The sequence below is a fragment of the Cricetulus griseus genome, chromosome X (assembly GCF_003668045.3).
Source record: "Cricetulus griseus strain 17A/GY chromosome X, alternate assembly CriGri-PICRH-1.0, whole genome shotgun sequence".
Taxonomy (NCBI): domain Eukaryota; kingdom Metazoa; phylum Chordata; class Mammalia; order Rodentia; family Cricetidae; genus Cricetulus; species Cricetulus griseus.
This window is the reverse complement of record NC_048604.1, coordinates 57,840,248-57,860,423: the sequence shown is the minus strand read 5'-3', so window position 1 is coordinate 57,860,423 and position 20,176 is coordinate 57,840,248. Positions and strand designations below refer to the sequence as shown.

The window sequence follows — 20,176 nt, the reverse complement described above, 5'->3', positions numbered from 1 at the left end:
CCTTTAGTTTTGATTATGTAAACCATATTAGGTTTCTTTGAATGAAAAATCTTTTAAGAAAATGTTATTTATGAAAACCATTTGATGCTGGGCATGATGATACATTGCCTTTAATCCCAGTAATTTGGAAGCAGACAGGGATATTCCTGTGTGTTCAAGGCCAGTCTGGTCTACATATTGAGTTCTAGGACAGGTAGGGGTGTTATAATGAGAAATCCTGTATTGACAAACCAAATTAATAAGCAAATAAATATATATATAATATAGTTTATGTTAACCATTTGAAACAATGTTTATAAATTCTGTAAATTAGCTAAAATGATGAAATACAGGGATATATTTTATTTACAAATTTTTGTTGCAAAGCATCAATAATTCTTCTAAAACATAACAGAACACTGTAAACATTATAAACAGAAATTATAAACATTAATTTGCTTCTGATTACTTCATAGTAAAATGTTATTGCAAGTGAGCCATTTTTCATTTGTAAACTCTATTATATATATATATATATATATATATATATATTATATTATTTAATTAATTATCAGAGGGAATTGTGAGCATAGTGTTTGGACAAAGATAACTTTTCCTAATAATAAATTTACATACAAAAAGCAGATAAAAACATGTTGTCAAGCTCTATGCCCAGCCGGTTGGTAGTGGTGCATGCCTTTAATCCCAGAACTTGGGAGGGAGAGGCAGGTGGATCTCTGTGATTTGGAGACCAGCCTGGTTTCTAAGTGCTAGTTCCAGGACAGCCTCCAAAGCCACAGAGAAACCCTGTCTCAAAAAAACCAAACCAAACCAAACCAAAAAATCTATGCCCTTCAAAAATGGTCACCATACCTATGACCAATATTATCATCCTTAGAAAATATGGCATAATATCCCTTAATTAATAATGTGAAGTTTCCCAGCATCATTTATATGTGATGAACAACTTAAAATTGTATAAATTTAAGGTGGTGTTCTTATGTATGTACAAAATGGGAAATGATTAATATGAAATTGAAATGCAAGGTTTTCTTAAGTTGATAAGAAAATACTGTTACCATTCTTATAATATTCACTATTCATTTCCTATAGTCATTTTGTATAATCTTGTCTGATAGCCTTTTCCCTCATTATTTGTATGTACACAAAGACTCCTTTGCATGTCTGACTCTTAAACCACATTCCTAGAGAAGCTACTGAACATCAAAAGATATACTATGTCATATAAAGGGCAAAAATATCTGTCTTATTTTATGTGATGTATAATCATTCTTTACTAATTCAAACCATTTAGGTATGCTGCAACTGAGAGAAGACACCATTGAAAATTTGCTGGCTGCAGCATGTCTCTTACAGCTGACTCAGGTCATTGATGTCTGCTGCAATTTCCTCATAAAGCAGCTTCATCCGTCAAACTGCCTAGGGATTCTCTCATTTGGAGACGCCCAGGGCTGTGTGGAGCTCCAGAATGTGGCACATAAGTATACCATGGTAAAATCTATTGTAATAATATACATGTTCTCTGATAAATCTGAAAGCCTATATAAATGTACGTAGTTTTCAGGTAACTTGTACATAATACATAATTTTAAAACTTTTGTTCAGTTGAATAATACTCAGATTTTTCAGTTTAGGACTAAAAGTTTTACTACATCTCTAAACTCCAGAAAATTAAAATAGTGATTATTATTAAATTGAACAACTCTCTATTTCCAATTGAATCTACATAATTAAAAATATTACCTGTATGAATTTTGCATAATTAGCAGTTTATTTTCTAAAATTGTACCAATTAGGATTACTGTTAAAATTATATGTTACTCAATTTACAAAAGTGCTAGGGCTGTGGATACAGCTCAGTTTGTAGATTGTTTGCTTAGCATTCACAACATTGTGGGTGCAATTCACAGGTCTTTCATAAACTGGGCATGGTGGCTGATAACTGCTTTCTAGCCTGTATTCTAGAGGTAGGAGGATCAGGAGTTCTAGGTCATCTGCAACTCTGTAAAAAGTCTGAGGCCATCCTGGGATACATGAGCCCCTGTCTCAGGAAAGAGAGGAGAAGAAAACAAAATTGCAAATGACAACAGATCATCAAGATTAGTAACTCAAATAATTTTCTGGAATTGTTTTTATATATCAGAAAAATCTTGTATTGTTAAAAACAGTTTGTGGTTCACTCACTGAATTTTAAATATCCCTCTTAACCCTAGCAAAATATAATGAATCAAGTGAATATATCAGTAGATCCTACTAATTTAGAATTCACATGACATAAAACCATCTTTATTTAATTGGGTAACAATCAAATGAAATACAGAATATAAATGGTCAAGGAAAACTGGACAATTGATATCAAGTAAAATCTTTCCTATGGTTATTTTTTTGTTTGTTTTTTCGAGACAAGATTTCTCTGTGTAGCTTTGGAGCCTATTCTGGCACTTGCTCTGGAGACCAGGCTGGCCTCGAACTCCTATGGTTATTAGTACTTCTCAGATAAAAAGAAAATGAACCATCTAACCATTCTAAGGCAGTAGATTACAGGATAGATGGATCTCTTTGAAACTTGTCAAAAGATACATACATTGAATAAACTAAATTGCTTTTGTCATTGGAGTTCTTTAAAAAGAGGCAATTGCATACTAATGAATAATAGAGAACTAAATGTAAAAGTACTCAATAAAAGTAACATGCTGTAAGACAAATACATACATACATATGTAAATATACATAAACAATTTTCTAAAACAGCACAAAATGTGAATTGTCTAAGACTTTTTATAAACTTTCTTCTTCCTTATTTCCCCACCCCCATCAGGTCATTGCTCAGAATTAGAAGTTTCAGATATACTCTTGAAACAATACCAGTATGTGGAGAATCCCATTATCATAGATTGATGTTTTACAATGTATTATTTAGTCATGCTATTTATATTCCTGTGTCCTAAATACAGATGCTGTATAATCTAAAAGACCAGCAGTTATGTAGTTCAAAGGTTAATCTTACCATAAAAGCCAACCATGAAAACTTCCTGTTAAATTGCTTAAATTCTTGAACTAAGTATTAACAGTTTCCTGTCTGGTATCTTACTCTTGCAGACAAAATACACTCTGATAAACAACTTGAATTATTTTTGTTGCTTAAAATGAACTGCCTTCCTCTTTGCATTGTGCTATCTAAACTGAGTGTTAAAGCAGGATGTCCATAAAAATGCAATAGAGACTTGTCCCTTAACACCATTTCCAATAATATTAGTATCTTTTCTGAATACAATAAAATTGGAAAATGTACTTTTTATAATTTTTACAATTCTGTACTGATAAGATTAGAATGCAAATAATTACTTTCTAAGAATAATGTTAGACAAATTAGATATTCAGTTATTGTGTCTACATAATATTTTCAACATATCTCTTCCATTCTAAGAGACTGTAGCTTTGCTGGACCTCATAATCTGTTAGCAGTACACCTTAAAGTCCATACAGAATTGAGACTATTGCCCAATTGTGTACTCAAATTTCTTTTAAGAGAATAATGTTACAAACACCTTACTTCCTTTGGATTTCCAACATAATAAAATTTCACAGTCTAAGACAATGGATGTCTACCTACGATTTGAAATTATATACTTTTCCATGATCCTGACCTAGACTATTCATGTGTATCATTTGCTGAAAGCAGCAACCACAGAAGTGGAAAGCAACTTCCTAAAATCTAACATAAAGTTTGAAAGAAGTGGATACTTGCAGATAAACAGTGATATTTGTTGCCTGGATCAGTTGTGATCTGTTGGAGCCAGTGACTTAATATCTTATAAAACTCCACTAAAGATTTCTGTAATGTACACCATTCCTTCTCCATGTGATGTTTTCTATGATGTAAAACAAATACACAGCTAAGTTCTTTGTCAGAGACTCACACTGACAAACACAGAAGGACAAACACAGATACATATGCAGGAACAGATTCAGACTCATAAAACAGACAGAAAAGAACACAAAGGGAGCATTAAGTAGAGAATTCAAATCTGGACTCACTCTTGGTTAAAGGAGTCCAAGGGGAAGTGTTTTTGTTTCTTTCCTTAATGAGACACTAATGCACTACTGGTGTCTTTGAATTAATCACTAATGCATGCAAATTATATTTGTGTTGGTAGAATAAAGAAAGCAGTTTGCCCACCCTCATTTTCATGATTTGCATTAATAATCAGCCTCAGATACATATCACAAGCTGGCACATAAAAGACTATCTCAATCATAAATACTCAGAATATAATTGATAGTACATTATTTTATAAAAGTTATATGAAATTAAGTACAGATCATAAATGGTTAACTAAAAACATAAAAGAATTTTGGGGGCAGTTGCATAAAAATGCATTAGTTTCAAAATAATTTCAAAATAAAATAATTTATGGGAGGATGGGAAGGAGAGGGAACTGGGATTAAAATGTAAAATAAGACTGTTTCTAATTTAAATAAAAATATTACATTGGGAAGAGAAAAATAAACATAAATGAATAATAAATAAATAAAACATAAAATAAAACAATTTAAAATGATTACTTGTCTACAATACAAAGTTCCACAGTGGCATGCACAGGTATTTGAACATAATACATAAGCTTTTTCGTTTGTTTGTTTTTCAAGACATGGTTTCTCTATGTAGCTTTTGAGCCCCACCTGGAACTTGCTCTGTAGACCAGTCTGGCCTCAAACTTACAGAGATCTACATGTCTCTGCCTCCCGAATGCTGCGATTAAAGGCATGCGCCACCACAACGTGGCTAATACATACAATTTTATTTACACAAATGTATACTTGTCATTATTTTTCAATATTTTTATGAAGGAACAATTCTATAGTGATAGCAATTGGATCCCAAAGTGTAAACTATGCTTACATGTTACATGTCATGGCAACAGTTTCTTATTAAATTAACTCTTACCAGAGGCATTTTTTATTAGTTCAAATTAGGAACAAGCTTGATTCACATGTCAATCCCTTCTCCCTCTCCCTCTCCATCACCTTCCCCCCAACCCCCTACCAGCCCCCCTACTCCATCCCCCTTCCACTCCACAGGGAGGGTAAGGCCCTCCATGGGGGTTCCCCAAAGTCCACCACATCATCCTGGGCAGGGCCTAGGCTCTCCCCCATGTGTCCAGGCTGAGAAAGCATCCCTCCATGTAGGGAGGGCTCTCTTCTTACAGCAGGGATAAATACTGATCCACTACCAGGGGCCCTTATAGAGTGCTGAGGCCTCCTCATTGACATCCACTTTCAGAGGACTGGATCAGTCCCATGCTGGCCTCCCAGACATTAGTCTGGGGTCCATGTGCTCCCCCTTGTTCAGGACAGCTGTTTCTGTGGCTTTCACCAGCCTGGTCTTAACCCCTTTGATCTTCATTCCTCCCTCTCTGCAACTGTGTTCCAGAGTTCAGTTCAGTGTTTATCTGTGGGTGTCTGCCTCTGCTTCCATCAGCCACTGGATGAAGGCTCTAGAATGAAATATAAAGTAGTCATCAGTCTCATTATAGGGAAAGGGCATTTAGGGTAGCCTCTCCACCATCGCCTAGATTGTCAGTTGGTGTGATCCTTGTAGAACTCTGGAAATCTCCCTAGTGCCAGACCTCTCCTCCGACCTATAATGACTCCCTTTGTTATGGTATCTGTCATCCTGCTCTCCTCTATTCTTCCCCCAACTCAACCTTTCTGCTCCCCCATTTCCTCCTCTCCACTCCTCTTCTCCACCTCTCATTCTGGCAGCTCCCTTTCCCCTACCCTCATGCTTGCAAGTAGGTGATAAGGTCCTGCCTCTTCCCCTTCTTCATGGTCCATTCATTTTTCTTTTAGAGTCCTTCTTGTTTCCTAGTTCCTTTGGTGATATGGATTGTAGGCTGGTAATCCTTCGCTGTATGTAATAGAGGCATTTTAAATAAACTTCTTTATGATCTACGTTGGCATTTGAGTAGGTTTTACACACTGAATTCTCTGTCTCTGGCTTCCAATTTTTATTTGAGGAGTAAACACAGCTTCAGAATTAGTACCTGGTAACAGTGACAGTTAATCATATATTTAATTTTTATAGTGTTTCACTTTAACATTTATATATTTTATCACCTAGAAAAGATAGTTGTTTAATTGAGCTAAATATATTATTAAACATTATTGTAGATGTTAATGTTTGAGTTCATAATTTTTGGTTCATTATATAGGATATCCAACAATGTGTACTGCATGTTCCTCATTAGAGTAAGTCTATATCTTCATAAGATCCCATAATGATTATTTAACACTTGCATCATTATTTATTAATGTGTGAAATGACATTGCAGTGGTTTGCTATAAATGGGAGGAATGCTAGTCAGAATAGTCTGCTACAGGAAGAACAACTATTTGCTTTAATCACGAAAGGGTTCATTGTCTAAATAGGCATACCCATTTGGGAATTTGTGGCATCAGTGATTCATTATGGAATTATCTGCCTTGTATTTTACTTTATGGGAATTTTGGTACTTAGTCTCCTGTTGCTAGTGAGTAAACTAGGAGTAGAGGTGATGTAAAGATTTACTTTAGTCGAAGCACCCAAATATTTAGAAACTGTTTTAAAATTTCCCAAGAATATCTGTTTTGTATGCAACTCAAATTGCAAAGTAAATAATTCTGTTTCAAGAGTACATTAGTTTATTGTACTTAAAGCTTGAGATATTCAACCTTATAAATCGTTGAAATAACCTGTTTTAATAATATGTATTTGAGAACTAGAGATTATGGTGATGCTATGGAGAAAAATTGAAACAGCTGCTTGTACTTTGATACCAGATGAAATATATGGCAATTACCAATGGAAACTTGAAATAAGGCACATGAAAATGTGTGTTTTGATCTTTGCTGAAGTTAACAAAATGAAATTCTATGGACTTTATTTTATTAAGGAGATTATCAACAACTGTATAAGAAGATGTTTCTTTTGTAGGAACATTTCATTGAAGTAGTAAAGAACCAAGAATTCCTTCTGCTCCCAGCTAATGAAATTGCAAAGCTTCTGTGTAGTGATGACATTAATGTGCCCAATGAAGAAACAATTTTCCATGCTCTCATGCATTGGGTAGGTCATGATGCTCAGAATAGGCAACGAGATCTGGCGAAGCTGCTTTCTTATATCAGACTGCCATTACTTTCACCACAGGTATGGAACTTTATTAAGTTAATGTAAATTAACTTCTAAATTATCACTATGCAGCAGACCAGTCCTTATTCATTCAATTCTTTCAGAGAATGTATAATAATGATGTGTACAGGATTTGCTTCCTAGAATGACATACTCTTTGATTAAAGGTATTAATAATGAAGAAAAAGAAACGTAGCTTAAAAGAATAACATACAGATGATCCCGAACAACATAATATCCCTTGGTTTCAGTTTCCTTCCTTGCCAAAAAGCATTATAACAAGCAAGGAAAATGACTGTGACTCCTTTTTTGTTTCCACTCACCTTCTAAGCAAAGCAGTAATAATCAAGATAGCAGCTTCATGTAGGGGGCTTTAGGAGGAGTCAGATACAGGACAATACCTACAATTATCTCCTGGAATTGAAAGCAAGCTCCTGTCCTTTCAGATGCACTCATTATAATGGTATTCTCATTACAAATACTGATCTAAAGGATTATGGCAAAGATGATTCTAAAAATAAATGTCCTTAGTTAAGACTCAGGATTGGCTCATATGTTGTTCAATTTAACATGAAATTTCACTTAAATGCAGTGCAGCCCCACTGTGTAAATGAACCATTTGCGTTAAGAACAATGAATCTGTTGTAAACTGATCCATATTAAATATGATTTTTACTTTACAGAAAACCACATTTCTCATATGAATTTCCTATGTTTTGAATCTGACTAATGTGCTCCAAATCATTTACTTTGTAATGAAAAAAGCTATTTTAAAATTAACACATTTTATAACATACTCCCCAATTAAATGTTAATATTAAAAAAGTGCAAATATATTGGTAAATTCTCTCTTAATATTCAGCTGTTACTTACTAATATGTGTTTAAATAAAACATTATTATAAAGAAAAGGAATAGTCACAATTTGTTTTCTAATGTCGCTGTTACTCCCATTCTAAATAAAAAGAAAAAATAATTGCCTGACATTATTTTTTATTTTTTAATTTGCATATAATGAAATCAAGGCTCTCCTAATGACATTTTGTATGCATCACATCGATTATACTTTATTGATATTCATCTTACTGTTACCTCCCATGTCACACTCTGGACTTTATTTTATTCCCCAACAAATAATCATGACATGAAAGTAGAAGGGACACACCCATGAGAACACACACATATAACTGAACATAGATTTTGTATATGAGTGGAAAAAAGTGGTATTTGTCTTTCTGACCAGCTGCGAATAGTCTTCAGTTCCCTCCATTATCTTGCAAATGGTATTTTCTAGTTTTCCTTTATGGCTGAATGAAACAGTATTGTCTTTCATCCAGTCAGCTGTTGGTGGTCATCTAGGTTTATTCCGTATCTTAGATTTTTTGAATAGTGTTGCAACAATCATAGGTGAGCAGGTAACTGTCTACGTAGTATGTTGAATTAGATTGCTTTGGATATGTTACTGGGATGGTGTAGCTAAATTAATAGTAGCTCTATTCTATATTTTTGAGGAAACTTCATACTAATTTCCTTTTACTAGATTACTTTTGTGCCAGCAGTGTACAAGGGTTTCTTTTCACATCATCCAAATATGTTTATTGGAATATTTTAAATTTTGAATTTTAAATCTTTTTAAAAATTTTTCTTACAGATATATATTGATAATGCCCATTCTGAGTGCAGTGAGATGGAATGTCAGTGTGGTCTTATGTTGTATTTCCTTGGTGATTATGCATGTTGAAACTTGTATTCATATGTTGAGTAGCTATTTGTGTTTTATTAGTTTGAGAATTACCTGTTCTGTCAATTTAGTTGTCTTCTTATTGATTGGATAAATTTTGTATTTGGTATTTAAAGTTCTGAGTTTTTGTGGATTCTAGATATAAAGACTTGTTAAATACATAGTTGGCCAATAATTTTCTTGCATTCTGTATACATTTGTTACACTTGTTTTCTGTGAAGCTTTTTATTTATTTTATGTAATCTTGTTCTTCAATTCTTGCTTTTATTTGTTGAGCCTTGGGCTCCTTTTCATACTTGTCTTCCTAATGATTGTAACTTGAAGTGATTTTCTCTGTCTTCCTCTAACAGTTTCTCAGTTTCAGGTGTTCCGCTAAGGTCCTTGATCCATTTAGAATTGATTGGTGCAGGGTAAGAGGTAGAAATTAATACTCACTCTTCAGCATGTGGATGTCTCATTTTCCTCCCTCTATGTGCTAAAGAGAAAATCTTTGCTACTGATAGTTTTTATCAAAAGTTAGGCTGTAGGGATGTAGCTTCTCAGTTCTCTATGTTGTTCCATTACTCTACCACTACGTGCCCCTCTCTCCATGTCACTCTGTTTCTATCTTTGTCTCTGGATGTATGTGCATGTGTGTACACATTTTAGTGCCAGAATCATGCTTATATTGTTAAATGGTTCTTTACTGCTATTTGTTATTGAATGTTATGATGCCTTTAGCATTCTTGCTTAGCACTTCTTTGGCTATTTGTGATGTTTTGTGTTTCCATATAAGTTTTAGGATACTTCACTCTATTTCTATATATGATAAAAGCTATTGTCATTTTGTTTGGGATGGCACTGAATCTGTACATTGCTTTCATTAATGTATCCTTTCTTATACTATCAATTACCTTCTTCAGTCCTTTAGAGATTTCCTTGTAGAACACTTGTCCTCCTTGAATAGGTTTATCCCTAGGTATTTTACTTTTTGTAGCTCCTATGAATGGAATATTTTCCTCAGCACGATTGTTCTTGGTTTACAAAAATCTTTCTATATCAAATTTGTATCTTGCAACTTTTCTGAAAGTGTTCATCTCATCTAAGAATTTTTTAGTCAAGTCCGTAGAGCCTTTTAATATATAATTATAAGCATGTACAAATAATTGAAATTCTTCTTTTCCTGTTTGAATCATGATTGTATTTTTGCCTTATTGATTTACTTTATAGTTCAGTTTATTGAATGGGAATGAAAAGAGTGGCCATTCTTGTCTCCTCCCTGTTTTTAAAGTAAATGCTTTTATTCACTTACCATTTAAGAGCTGCCTAAATAATGCAGTTTCTTTCACAGTATTCTGCTTGCTTCATTGCTCTATATATGTATGTCTCTGTGTATGTGTGTGTCCACATGCACAACTTTTTGTGCCAGTATCATGCTTATTTTGTTACAATGGTTCTGTTGTACTGTATGAAATTGAACATTATGATATCTTAAGCAAGATATGGATTTTCCTTATATATTCTTCTTATGTTGAGGTGTGTTCCTTCTTATTAGAGTTTCTTCAGGGCTTTTTATCCTGAAGTAATGTTGAAGTTCGCTGAAGATTTTTGTTGTTGATTTTACATCTATTAAAATTATCCTGTGGCTTCTATACTTGAGTTTATTAATGTACTGTTTTACATTGGTTCAAATAGATTTGTTATACCTTTCTCACATACTTGAAATGAAACATTTGATTATATTGTGTGAAAGTTTTCCTATATTAATCAAGTTCATTTGCAAATATTTTATTGAGAATTTTTTGTCTAATTTCACTAGGGAAATTCATTTAAATTTTTCTATTTTTTGTGTGTTCCTCTCTGGCTTTAGGTTCAGAATAATGCTAGCTTCTTTTAGTATGCTTTTTGTAGAATTCCATCTTTTTCTGATTTATTGAATGGTCTGAGACATATTTATGGTAATTCTTCTTTAAAGATCTGAGAGAATTCATTAGTGAATCTTTCCAGTCTTGTCCTTTTCTTTGTTGGGATACTTTGATTATGATTGAATCATTTGGCTCACTATTTTTATTCTAATATTAGCTCTTCTCAATACCTCTGCATTTGATTTGAGTAATTTGTATCTGTCTAAGAATTTGTGCCTTATCATAGACTTTCCAGAAGCTTTCAAATAAATATTTTGAAAGTATTTTCTAATGATTGTCTGCATTTTATGTTTGTATTGTAGTGTTTGTTTTGTCACCTGAAATCTTGGTAAATTTGGCCCATATTTTTGTTTATTTCATTGATTCTTTTTAATGTTCTTCTAGACTCCATTCCATTATTTTCTGCAATAATTTTAGTTATTTATTTCTATCTAATAACATTGAGTTTAGTGTGTTATTAATATTTTTATGGTGTCAAAATACATTGTTAAGCTATTTGTACTTTCTGTTTTCTTAATGGAAGCATTAATATCCTTTTCGAAATTTTCTATCACATAGTTTCTAATGTGCTCTTTTGTTAATTAAACTATGAAACTATGTATGTTCTTTGAGAATATATACATATGTAATAACATAATATCAATTGACTACTTGAGTCAATACAGTAGTAATATCTAAGGATAGCTATTCAAATATATATAATATATATGCATACACACATAGATATATAATGCTGTTCTCAAGATTCTAAAGAAAGAACAGATAGCTAAAATTCAGAATTTGTAGAAAATTTATATTGTGTGAAAATGAGAATCTAGGCAACTTACTGGATTCTATAATTTAGTGATGTATATAGTGGCCTCAGAACAGCAGCAAGATATTTTCTATGAACTTTTTAGAATCTAAGTTCTTAGGCCCTACTCCAAACAGCCAAATCACTGTCTCAAATAAAGCTTAATAATATATACCTTAACCCTCGCATCAAATTAATTTAGGCATTCGAAACCCAGGAAGCACTTGTGTATCCCATGCTCTTAAATTTACAGTTCTTTATGTAGATTTTGTATTTTCAGCAAGTATTGTTTAAACTTATCTGTATTAGAATGAAGGGATGTGTCATGCCTAATTATACCACTTTGGTTTTTCAACATTAATGATGCTTTATGTCTAAGATATATTTAATTTGAAAACGTCCAGATAATGTTAATAATAGGCAATGATACGGGTGTGTAGGCATTCTAAGACAAATTTATACATTCTGAGCAAACACTGTAGAAACAAAATATATGAAGATGATAAATCTATAAAGTATTTTTAGAGCAAAGTTGTGTAGCTTAGTCTTCTAACCTATTTCAAAGACTATTTTAAAGAAATGCCTACAGTTTTATCAGGCAAATCAAAATATTGATTCACCAGAGAATTACAAGTTAAAATAAAACAAAACTAAAGTTAACCAGAAAAAGAAGGAAATCTTACAGGAATATTATGGGATGAGATTAGCAATTTTAGTTCAGCAAATGTGTTTGCTATTTCTTTTGATGTACTATGCCAGTGTTGATTCAAAAGTTCAAAGAAATGAATAGAGTAGAATGCATGTCAACATTTGGAAATATGTCCATGAGTTTTCTTCAATTCTTTATCTTGGGAGAAATAATTTACCTATATTTTATCATTGTTATTTAAGATCTACATTGCATCAGGTAATGACAGTATCCCTCAATTTTGATGGTCTTGACTAGTAATTACTCACATGTATATTGGCTCACTTTAAAAAGCATTTCCTTGCTGGGCAGTGGTGGCACAAGCCATTAATCCCAACACTCGGGAGGTAGAGGCAGGCGGATCTCTTTGAGTTCGAGCACAGCCTGGTCTACAGAGCAAGTGCCAGGATAGGCTCCAAAGCTACACAGAGAAACCCAGTCCCAAAAAACCAAAAAGAAAAAGAAAAAAGAGCATTTGCTTACAGAATAATACTGCAATATATTGATAAAGATACAGTACAAATTCAGGAGATAATATCTTAACAGAGCATGTTTTCATGACATCTCTGATAGCTCACATACAAAAAACTAAAAACTGCTTGCATTAGTCACAAGCAATAGATGAATATACTCAAATTTGTGTGGCTATTGCTAGTCTGTTTGATTACTTTGGGCAATTCATTTTACGTGTCTTTTTCCATACTTAGTCTTTCATGTTATAGATATAAACCATGCTCTTTCTGATGTTGGACTCCTGATATATGTGCCATGCATCATTACTTTCCAGTTACTTGCAGATCTGGAAAACAGTTCGATGTTTACTGATGATCTGGAGTGCCAGAAGCTATTAATGGAAGCTATGAAGTATCATCTCTTGCCTGAGAGAAGATCCATGCTGCAAAGCCCTCGTACAAAACCTAGAAAGTCAACGGTGGGGGCACTTTATGCTGTGGGAGGTATGGATGCTGCTAAAGGTAAAAGCAACACATTAATTAATTGGGGAAATATCTCCATTTGAAAAAGAAGAGATATTTCTAACAGCCTCCACGTTGTGAGGATGCTATTAAATCCTTTTATGTAAGTGTATCTGAAGCTGATTTTTGTAAAGAGAGTAGTTTGTGTGATTTGGTAACCTCATTTTCTTCTTCATCTTTTGGATCATAATGTGTTAATTACCCCTGACTTAATTCTTAATAGGGATTTTACTTTATGAACACAATTATTGGTTTGAACATTCATTTTCCCTGTCAAATATTTTAAGGAAAAATTTATCCATCTGTCTGTCCATTTGTCTGTCTGTCTGTCTGTCTGTCTGTTCTTGAAAGAGAAAAATACATACAAATGTCTTTTTGCACAAATATGATAGTGAAGTCTAGTTACTGCTCTCAACTCTGCTACATGCTTAAAGACTGATTATAAAAAACATACTGATGTTCTGACAAAAAGGTTGTCAATTCAAATTTGCAATAAAATCTTGATTTCATATAAATAATTATTCCATGAAATTAAAGAAGCAGTTTCTGAAGCCATTATCCTTCCACTTCTTGAATATATTTTTGTCTTTGCTATATGCATGAGACCTTTTATTCTTGCAATAGTTTTTGGCTAAAATAGCAAAGCAAATATTTATTCTTTATTATTTTATATTATACACAAGTGTGTTTTGTTTTCATACATGTTTGTGGATCATATGCATGTTTGGTGCCCATGTGTATAGTCAGCAAAAGACTAGAAGAGATATCAGATCCATTGGAATGGAGTTTTAGGTGGTGTTGAGCCTTTGTGTGGGTTTTGTGAATAGAACCTGGGTCCCGTGAGAGGGCAGCTGGTGCTCATTCCAGATGACTCATCTCTCCAAACTGAAGCAAGGATTTTATGACTAAGAGTTTATTGTGTTGAAAGTAAGAATACTGATAAATCATAAGCTGAAATTTTATTTGACAGATTGGCAAAAAGCCCTTTCCCTTGCAGGTTTATTTTAGTAACAACCTAATATTTCTATTAAAAATTGGAATAGAACAAAAGAAATATGCCAATTAATTACAAAGCTTTTTCATTTGATGAATTTTCTATTACTATAACAGAGTATCTGAGTCTAGGAAATATAAAATGATAAAAATCTACGAGCTGGAAGGACAAAAAGAAAAAAAATATCAAGGAATATATAGAGGGGCAACTTTGATTTTTATTAGTGTCCATTAATATTAATTGTTGAATACAATAGTTTCATTATGACACTTTCATATGTACATATAATGTAGGGTTTTTTTTATTATTCACTCCCTCTATTATCTTTTCTCATCCTCTGATTTTTGCTTGTTAAAAGCCTGCTCTCCTGACAACTAGCACAGTATTGTGAGAGCTAACTTAATCCATTGTGAGAGTAATTATTCATGATCTTATCAGTTTTCTAATGCAAACACCTTAAACATTACCATATTATAGACTAATTTTTAATATCCAAACTCTAGAAAATATATATCAAATTTAACACCCTTGAAAGTGAAATTGTTGATGGAATTATTTCTAAATTGTGGAACTACTTCATATAACTAATGTTCTTCAAAAAATAACAACTGCTATAAGATATCATAATTAATTTCAGGCTTGACAGTTTGGCATTTTATTGCTTTTATACAGTCTTGTATATTTTTTCTTTTTTCACTGTGGTTCAGCTTTTGGTGCCATAGATTAGGCTGACCTAAAAGGTAATGGAAGTCTTCCTGCATCAGCCTCCCAAGTGCTGGTATTACAGACATGAGCCACTGTACCTGACTTATTGCACCAAATAGAATAACATTAACAGTTTCTTGGTACTTAATTTAAAAGCTAAAGATACTATGTGTAAAACATAACTGCAATGATCATTCTTTGTGATTTTTTTCTTCCTGTGCTGGGAATCAGTCCAGGGCTTTTCCCAGGGTAGGCTAATGCCTTTCATTTTGAGGGTCTCTGAGTTCTTGGTATATAGTAATAAAACATAAAGCTCTATGGGAAGTTACCAACTATTAGGAAAATAATAAGAGCTAGTAGTTTTGAGTACCTTTGAAAACACTTCATTAGTCTGACAGTAATACTACAAGAGAGCTTCTATTACTTCTACTTTGGGGAATTTAAGATTAGATGATCTTGAAATGATATTAAATAAATTCTTACTAATAGTCTATGACCCTTTATATGTGTGGTCACTATTCTAGAAGGGATAGTAGCAAAACCCTCCCTTCTCTTTGTGATTTCAGGTTCTTGAAAAACCATAGTAAGAAATTATGAACAACAATAAAACAGAAAAGAATTAGGTACAAAAATCTAAGTAGTAAGCACAAAACGTAATTGCTAGCATCTGCTTAAAAAATCAGTATTGTATTGAAAAAGTGTTTATCAGTACAGTTTTTATTAACAGTTTCATGTTTGACTTTCCTTATAATATTTTATTTCAGTTACCTTAAAGATACCTTTTGAAATTTCACCTATTAATGTCTAGGAATATAGTACTCTGTTATTTAATTTTGCTTCTCTATCATGTAATGAATTAAAACTACAGTTAAATATAGATATCACACAAATGTCTGATGTTAACTTTAATGACTACAATGTATCATAAAAGGACCTATAATCTATAATCAAGATCTGAGTCAAATTTTAAAATTTGAATAGCTGAATTATCAGTGAAGGTAAGCAGGAACTGAGAAAGTCTTTAAAATTTAAAATACTTAACTACTAGTCAAAACTTTTGTGAGTGAAATAAGAAAGTTTTAAAAAAACCCTTACCTTCTGTAGCTAGCCTAATGCCCTGGAAAACTGACCCTGTACAAAGTAGGTATCTACATATTTCAAGCTCAATTCTTTTTGTGATAGCTAACAAAAGTAGCCTTGTGGAATTTCCTAACCTGATACCTTTCCATTTATCTCTACATATTTTCTTAATAATTAGCATAGCTTAATTTTGAATTTTAATCTAAATTGACTATGATAATATTCACTTATTAAAAACAAAATAAAATAAATCAGAATAAAGAAAATAAATATTTGTGAAAATTGTAATAATTAAAAAACATAAAATCATTAACAGAAAACTGGATTTGAAATCATATAGGGATTTGTAAGTATTTCAGTTTTAACTGTGTCATCTATCTATGCATAGTGCAGAAAGAAGACCTAAGGGAAAATAATTAGCTATGGATAAAATTTGTGCTCAGCCTAAGTTTTACCTTTATAGGTGGCCCTAGACCCTAGTTTTACAACTGTCAGTGGCACTGTAAACATTAAGTTCATTTTCATTGTTTCAATGAAGTATTTTTCTCACAAATCTACAAGTAAAGAACATGTGGGAAGTGTTTTGGTTGTCCCTGTGTTAAACTATAGGAGTGACTACTAATTAAACCAACTTTCATTTTTTATTAGAAGCCTAGTCATTGTGAAAACTCAGCCTTAGCTGAAAACACTAAGCAGAAATCTTGAGTGGTCGACAAATTGAATTGTTTACACAAGTGAAAAATGCATCACAATAATATTTATAATTTACTATTGCACTAGTGAGATTATACTCCTTCATTAAATTGATACCTCACGTGTTTATATTAAAACTTTCACCAATGATGTATTTCTTCAGAATTTGATAACTTTAACTGCAATTCTTCACATAAGTACCATGGAAAATTCTGAGAAACAATGCCAAAAACCTACATGAAAGAAAATTTTACTCCTGAAATTTTAGTCATCCATCTAATGTTTAACTCATTTTAAATAATTTGAAACACACACATCTATATACATACAACAAAGAAATTCTTAAATTATAGAAAAACACAAAGTTAAGTATTATAGTTACAAATTCAATTCACTGGCTCCAGTAAACTATAGGAGTGAATGCTAATTCAACAAACATTTTTCATAAATATGCAGTAATAGAATACAAAATATGGGTTTTTTATTATATATGATCTTTAAGACCAGTCTTGGTACCATCAGTAATATACTCATGATTTTATTTAATTTGATATTTAATATTAGCATCAAAATCATATTTTGATGACATAATCGACATATACTATACTGTTTTTCTGCTCAGTGTTCCAGTTTAATTCTAAAATGGTGGAGTTATGACTTCTTGCCTTATATTTCAGTTAATATTGTCATTTGAGCTAGTTAATTTTATTTGAGCTCTTTTTCTTGGTGCTATGCTGTAAAATAAAATACATATGTGAAATAACCCAACTCAGATTTTTAACATGGTTTATTATTGCTAATTACACTTTTAACAGGTACTACTACCATTGAGAAGTATGACCTCAGAACCAACAATTGGATCCATATTGGCACTATGAGTGGTCGTAGACTTCAGTTTGGAGTTGCAGTTGTTGATAACAAACTTTATGTTGTGGGAGGAAGAGATGGCTTAAAAACTTTGAATACTGTGGAATGTTTTAATCCAGTTACCAAAACCTGGCTTGTGATGCCTCCTATGTCAACACATAGGCATGGGCTTGGTAAGATATTTAATGCTATATAATTTCTCAAAAATGTAGAGGAATGATTTTCATATTAGATCTAGCAGTACTTTATGAGGGGTTATTCCAAGTTCTGGGAAGGTTAAGCAAACCTGAACAAGCCATGAAAATCTTCTATTGTAACATGTTATATTTTAATTGTATATCCCTTCTCCCAACTTTTGAAAGGGTTCCATTTCATAGACGATAATTTTCAGAAAGAATATTTTATAGAGAATGTAAAAGGCAGCAGACCACTTTCTCTAAGCTCAGCTAAGAGTATAAAACATTTTTATTTTTTATTTTTATTTATTTATTTTAGAAATAATCTTATTTTACATATCAATCCCCCCTTTCCTTTGCCCTCCCTTCCTCCCATGTCCCCCACCGAGTATAAAACTTTTGACAATGGTAGTTATTATAAGTTCTAGTTTGAAAATTATGCCTCTGCCATAAGAAGCAAATTTGTATTCATTAAAAGATTTTGGAGACGAGTTCAGGATAAGCATATTTGCGAGTAGCACATTTGCTGAACAGAGCTCTAAAGTATAATTAAGGCAGCATATTCTAAGCTAGTATAAGAATGAGTAAGGGTGTGTAGAATAATGGGGAACTATAATTCTCCTGAATATTTGTCAAGGTATATTATTTTCTTCTTACTATGTTCCATGTGCTTTAAATATTATGATTTTTAAAAATGGAGTATTAGACTTATTTGTCTTACATAATACTCTTTTTTAAAGTTTATTTTTAAATTATGTGTAAGCAAATATGTCTATGTGTGGGTATATGAATATGCAAATAGTGCCTGGGAGATCAGAAAAAGGTGTCAATGTAATTCTTATGCATAAGAATGTCCTATAGAGAAATAAAAGCAAGCTTTTAAATATATAATCTAACAAATGTTAATAATCACGTATGTAAGGTGGATGTACAAAACACAATGAGAGTCAGATTAAGACATAAAAAAGAGGGCAATTCTAAGAGTTCTGAGAGGCAGAGTGGGATCATTCATAATTTTTAACAGAAACTAAATCCAGCTAAAACTCAAAAACAAATACCTAGTGAATTATCTCAATGAACCAAATAAGAATTAAAATAGTAATTGAAAAAAAACAATATTCCACATTAAGCCTAAAAGCAGTAGTTCATCTTATGTTAAGTATCCTGTCCTGCATGTGTTTGCATTTAAAAATGCTAAAATTATGCCAGAAAAAAATGTTAGTTTCTATTTTAATTTCTTTCCTAGCATTATACACTACTATGTCTGTTGATTTTTTAGTTATAAAAGAATGATATCTTCCCATGATATATACTGATGAGTAGAAGTTTTTCTATGATAAAAAGGCCATATTTAGCTGCATATAAGAATCAATTAATTATTCACATGGGCAGAAAACTATTTCTGATCAAAATACAAAGTTTGTTTTTGATAGTTGGTTGCTTTGAAAGTGAAAATACATTTATTGCATGAAGCATACATCGGTGACCCCTCATACTATGCTATCCTTTAGGTGTAGCCACACTTGAAGGACCAATGTATGCTGTTGGAGGTCACGATGGATGGAGTTATCTAAATACTGTAGAAAGATGGGATCCTGATGGACGTCAATGGAATTACGTGGCCAGCATGTCAACTCCTAGAAGCACAGTTGGAGTTGTTGCATTAAATAACAAGTAAGCTTAAATAGACAAAGTCTTTTCTAGCAGACCATGTAATACAGAGTTTCTGTGTTATGATCATTAATCAATAAACATTCTACATTATCAGAACATTATTAACAATTTAAATGTCATTTGGTAGAAACTTCCCTTCATTATGATGGAAAATAGTTGTTGACAATAAATGCTTCCTTAAACATTTTATTGACTTTATTAAAAATTTTGGTTCAGGAAATAGAAATATGAGCATTTTTGTGAAGAATTTTGCATCTTAGCTTCATCTCAAAAGAGTCAGAATCTGCATTTTAGTGAGATCTTCAGGAAAAGTGTATACACCTGAATTTGAGAAACACTGTTGTAGATAATCGTTTCCAATTTACCCGACATAAATGGCATGTTTTCCATTGCTATTTACTCTAAATTTATAAAACAATTTGTCTACCTATATTTATGAATAACGTAAGTTTTTGTTCAGCAACCTCTCCTCTGAGAGTTTACAGTTCATTAGTTCTGGTTTTGCCCTTCCTGAAGATTTACGTTTTCCCAATCCCCTGAAAACAAGCTAATAACCTCTAATGATTCATCCAAGCATTGATTAATTACCACATATTTATAATGGTTTTCTTTATTTTTATTTTTCTTCTATCATTCAGATTTTAATGACATGATTTCACTCTTGCCTTTCCTCCCCACAAACTGTCCCATATACCTTTAATTTCTTTCTTTCAAATT

The 20,176-nt window shown here is 32.3% G+C and overlaps 1 protein-coding gene across 7 annotated transcripts in view; it reads left to right on the top strand.

The window, feature by feature from the left end:
* Positions 1 to 20,176, top strand: part of Klhl4 (kelch like family member 4) — a 70,522-nt gene that overhangs the window by 41,126 nt on the left and 9,220 nt on the right. For 6 of the 7 annotated variants that reach the window (XM_027432839.2, XM_027432840.2, XM_035449807.1 and 3 more), the window contains 5 exons: positions 1,295 to 1,491; positions 6,977 to 7,189; positions 13,084 to 13,270; positions 17,558 to 17,782; positions 19,297 to 19,459. In XM_027432839.2, coding sequence (XP_027288640.1) covers positions 1,295 to 1,491; positions 6,977 to 7,189; positions 13,084 to 13,270; positions 17,558 to 17,782; positions 19,297 to 19,459 — 985 coding nt within the window. The remainder of the gene's footprint in view (positions 1 to 1,294; positions 1,492 to 6,976; positions 7,190 to 13,083; positions 13,271 to 17,557; positions 17,783 to 19,296; positions 19,460 to 20,176) is intronic. The other variant, XM_027432841.2, reaches the window with a different exon arrangement.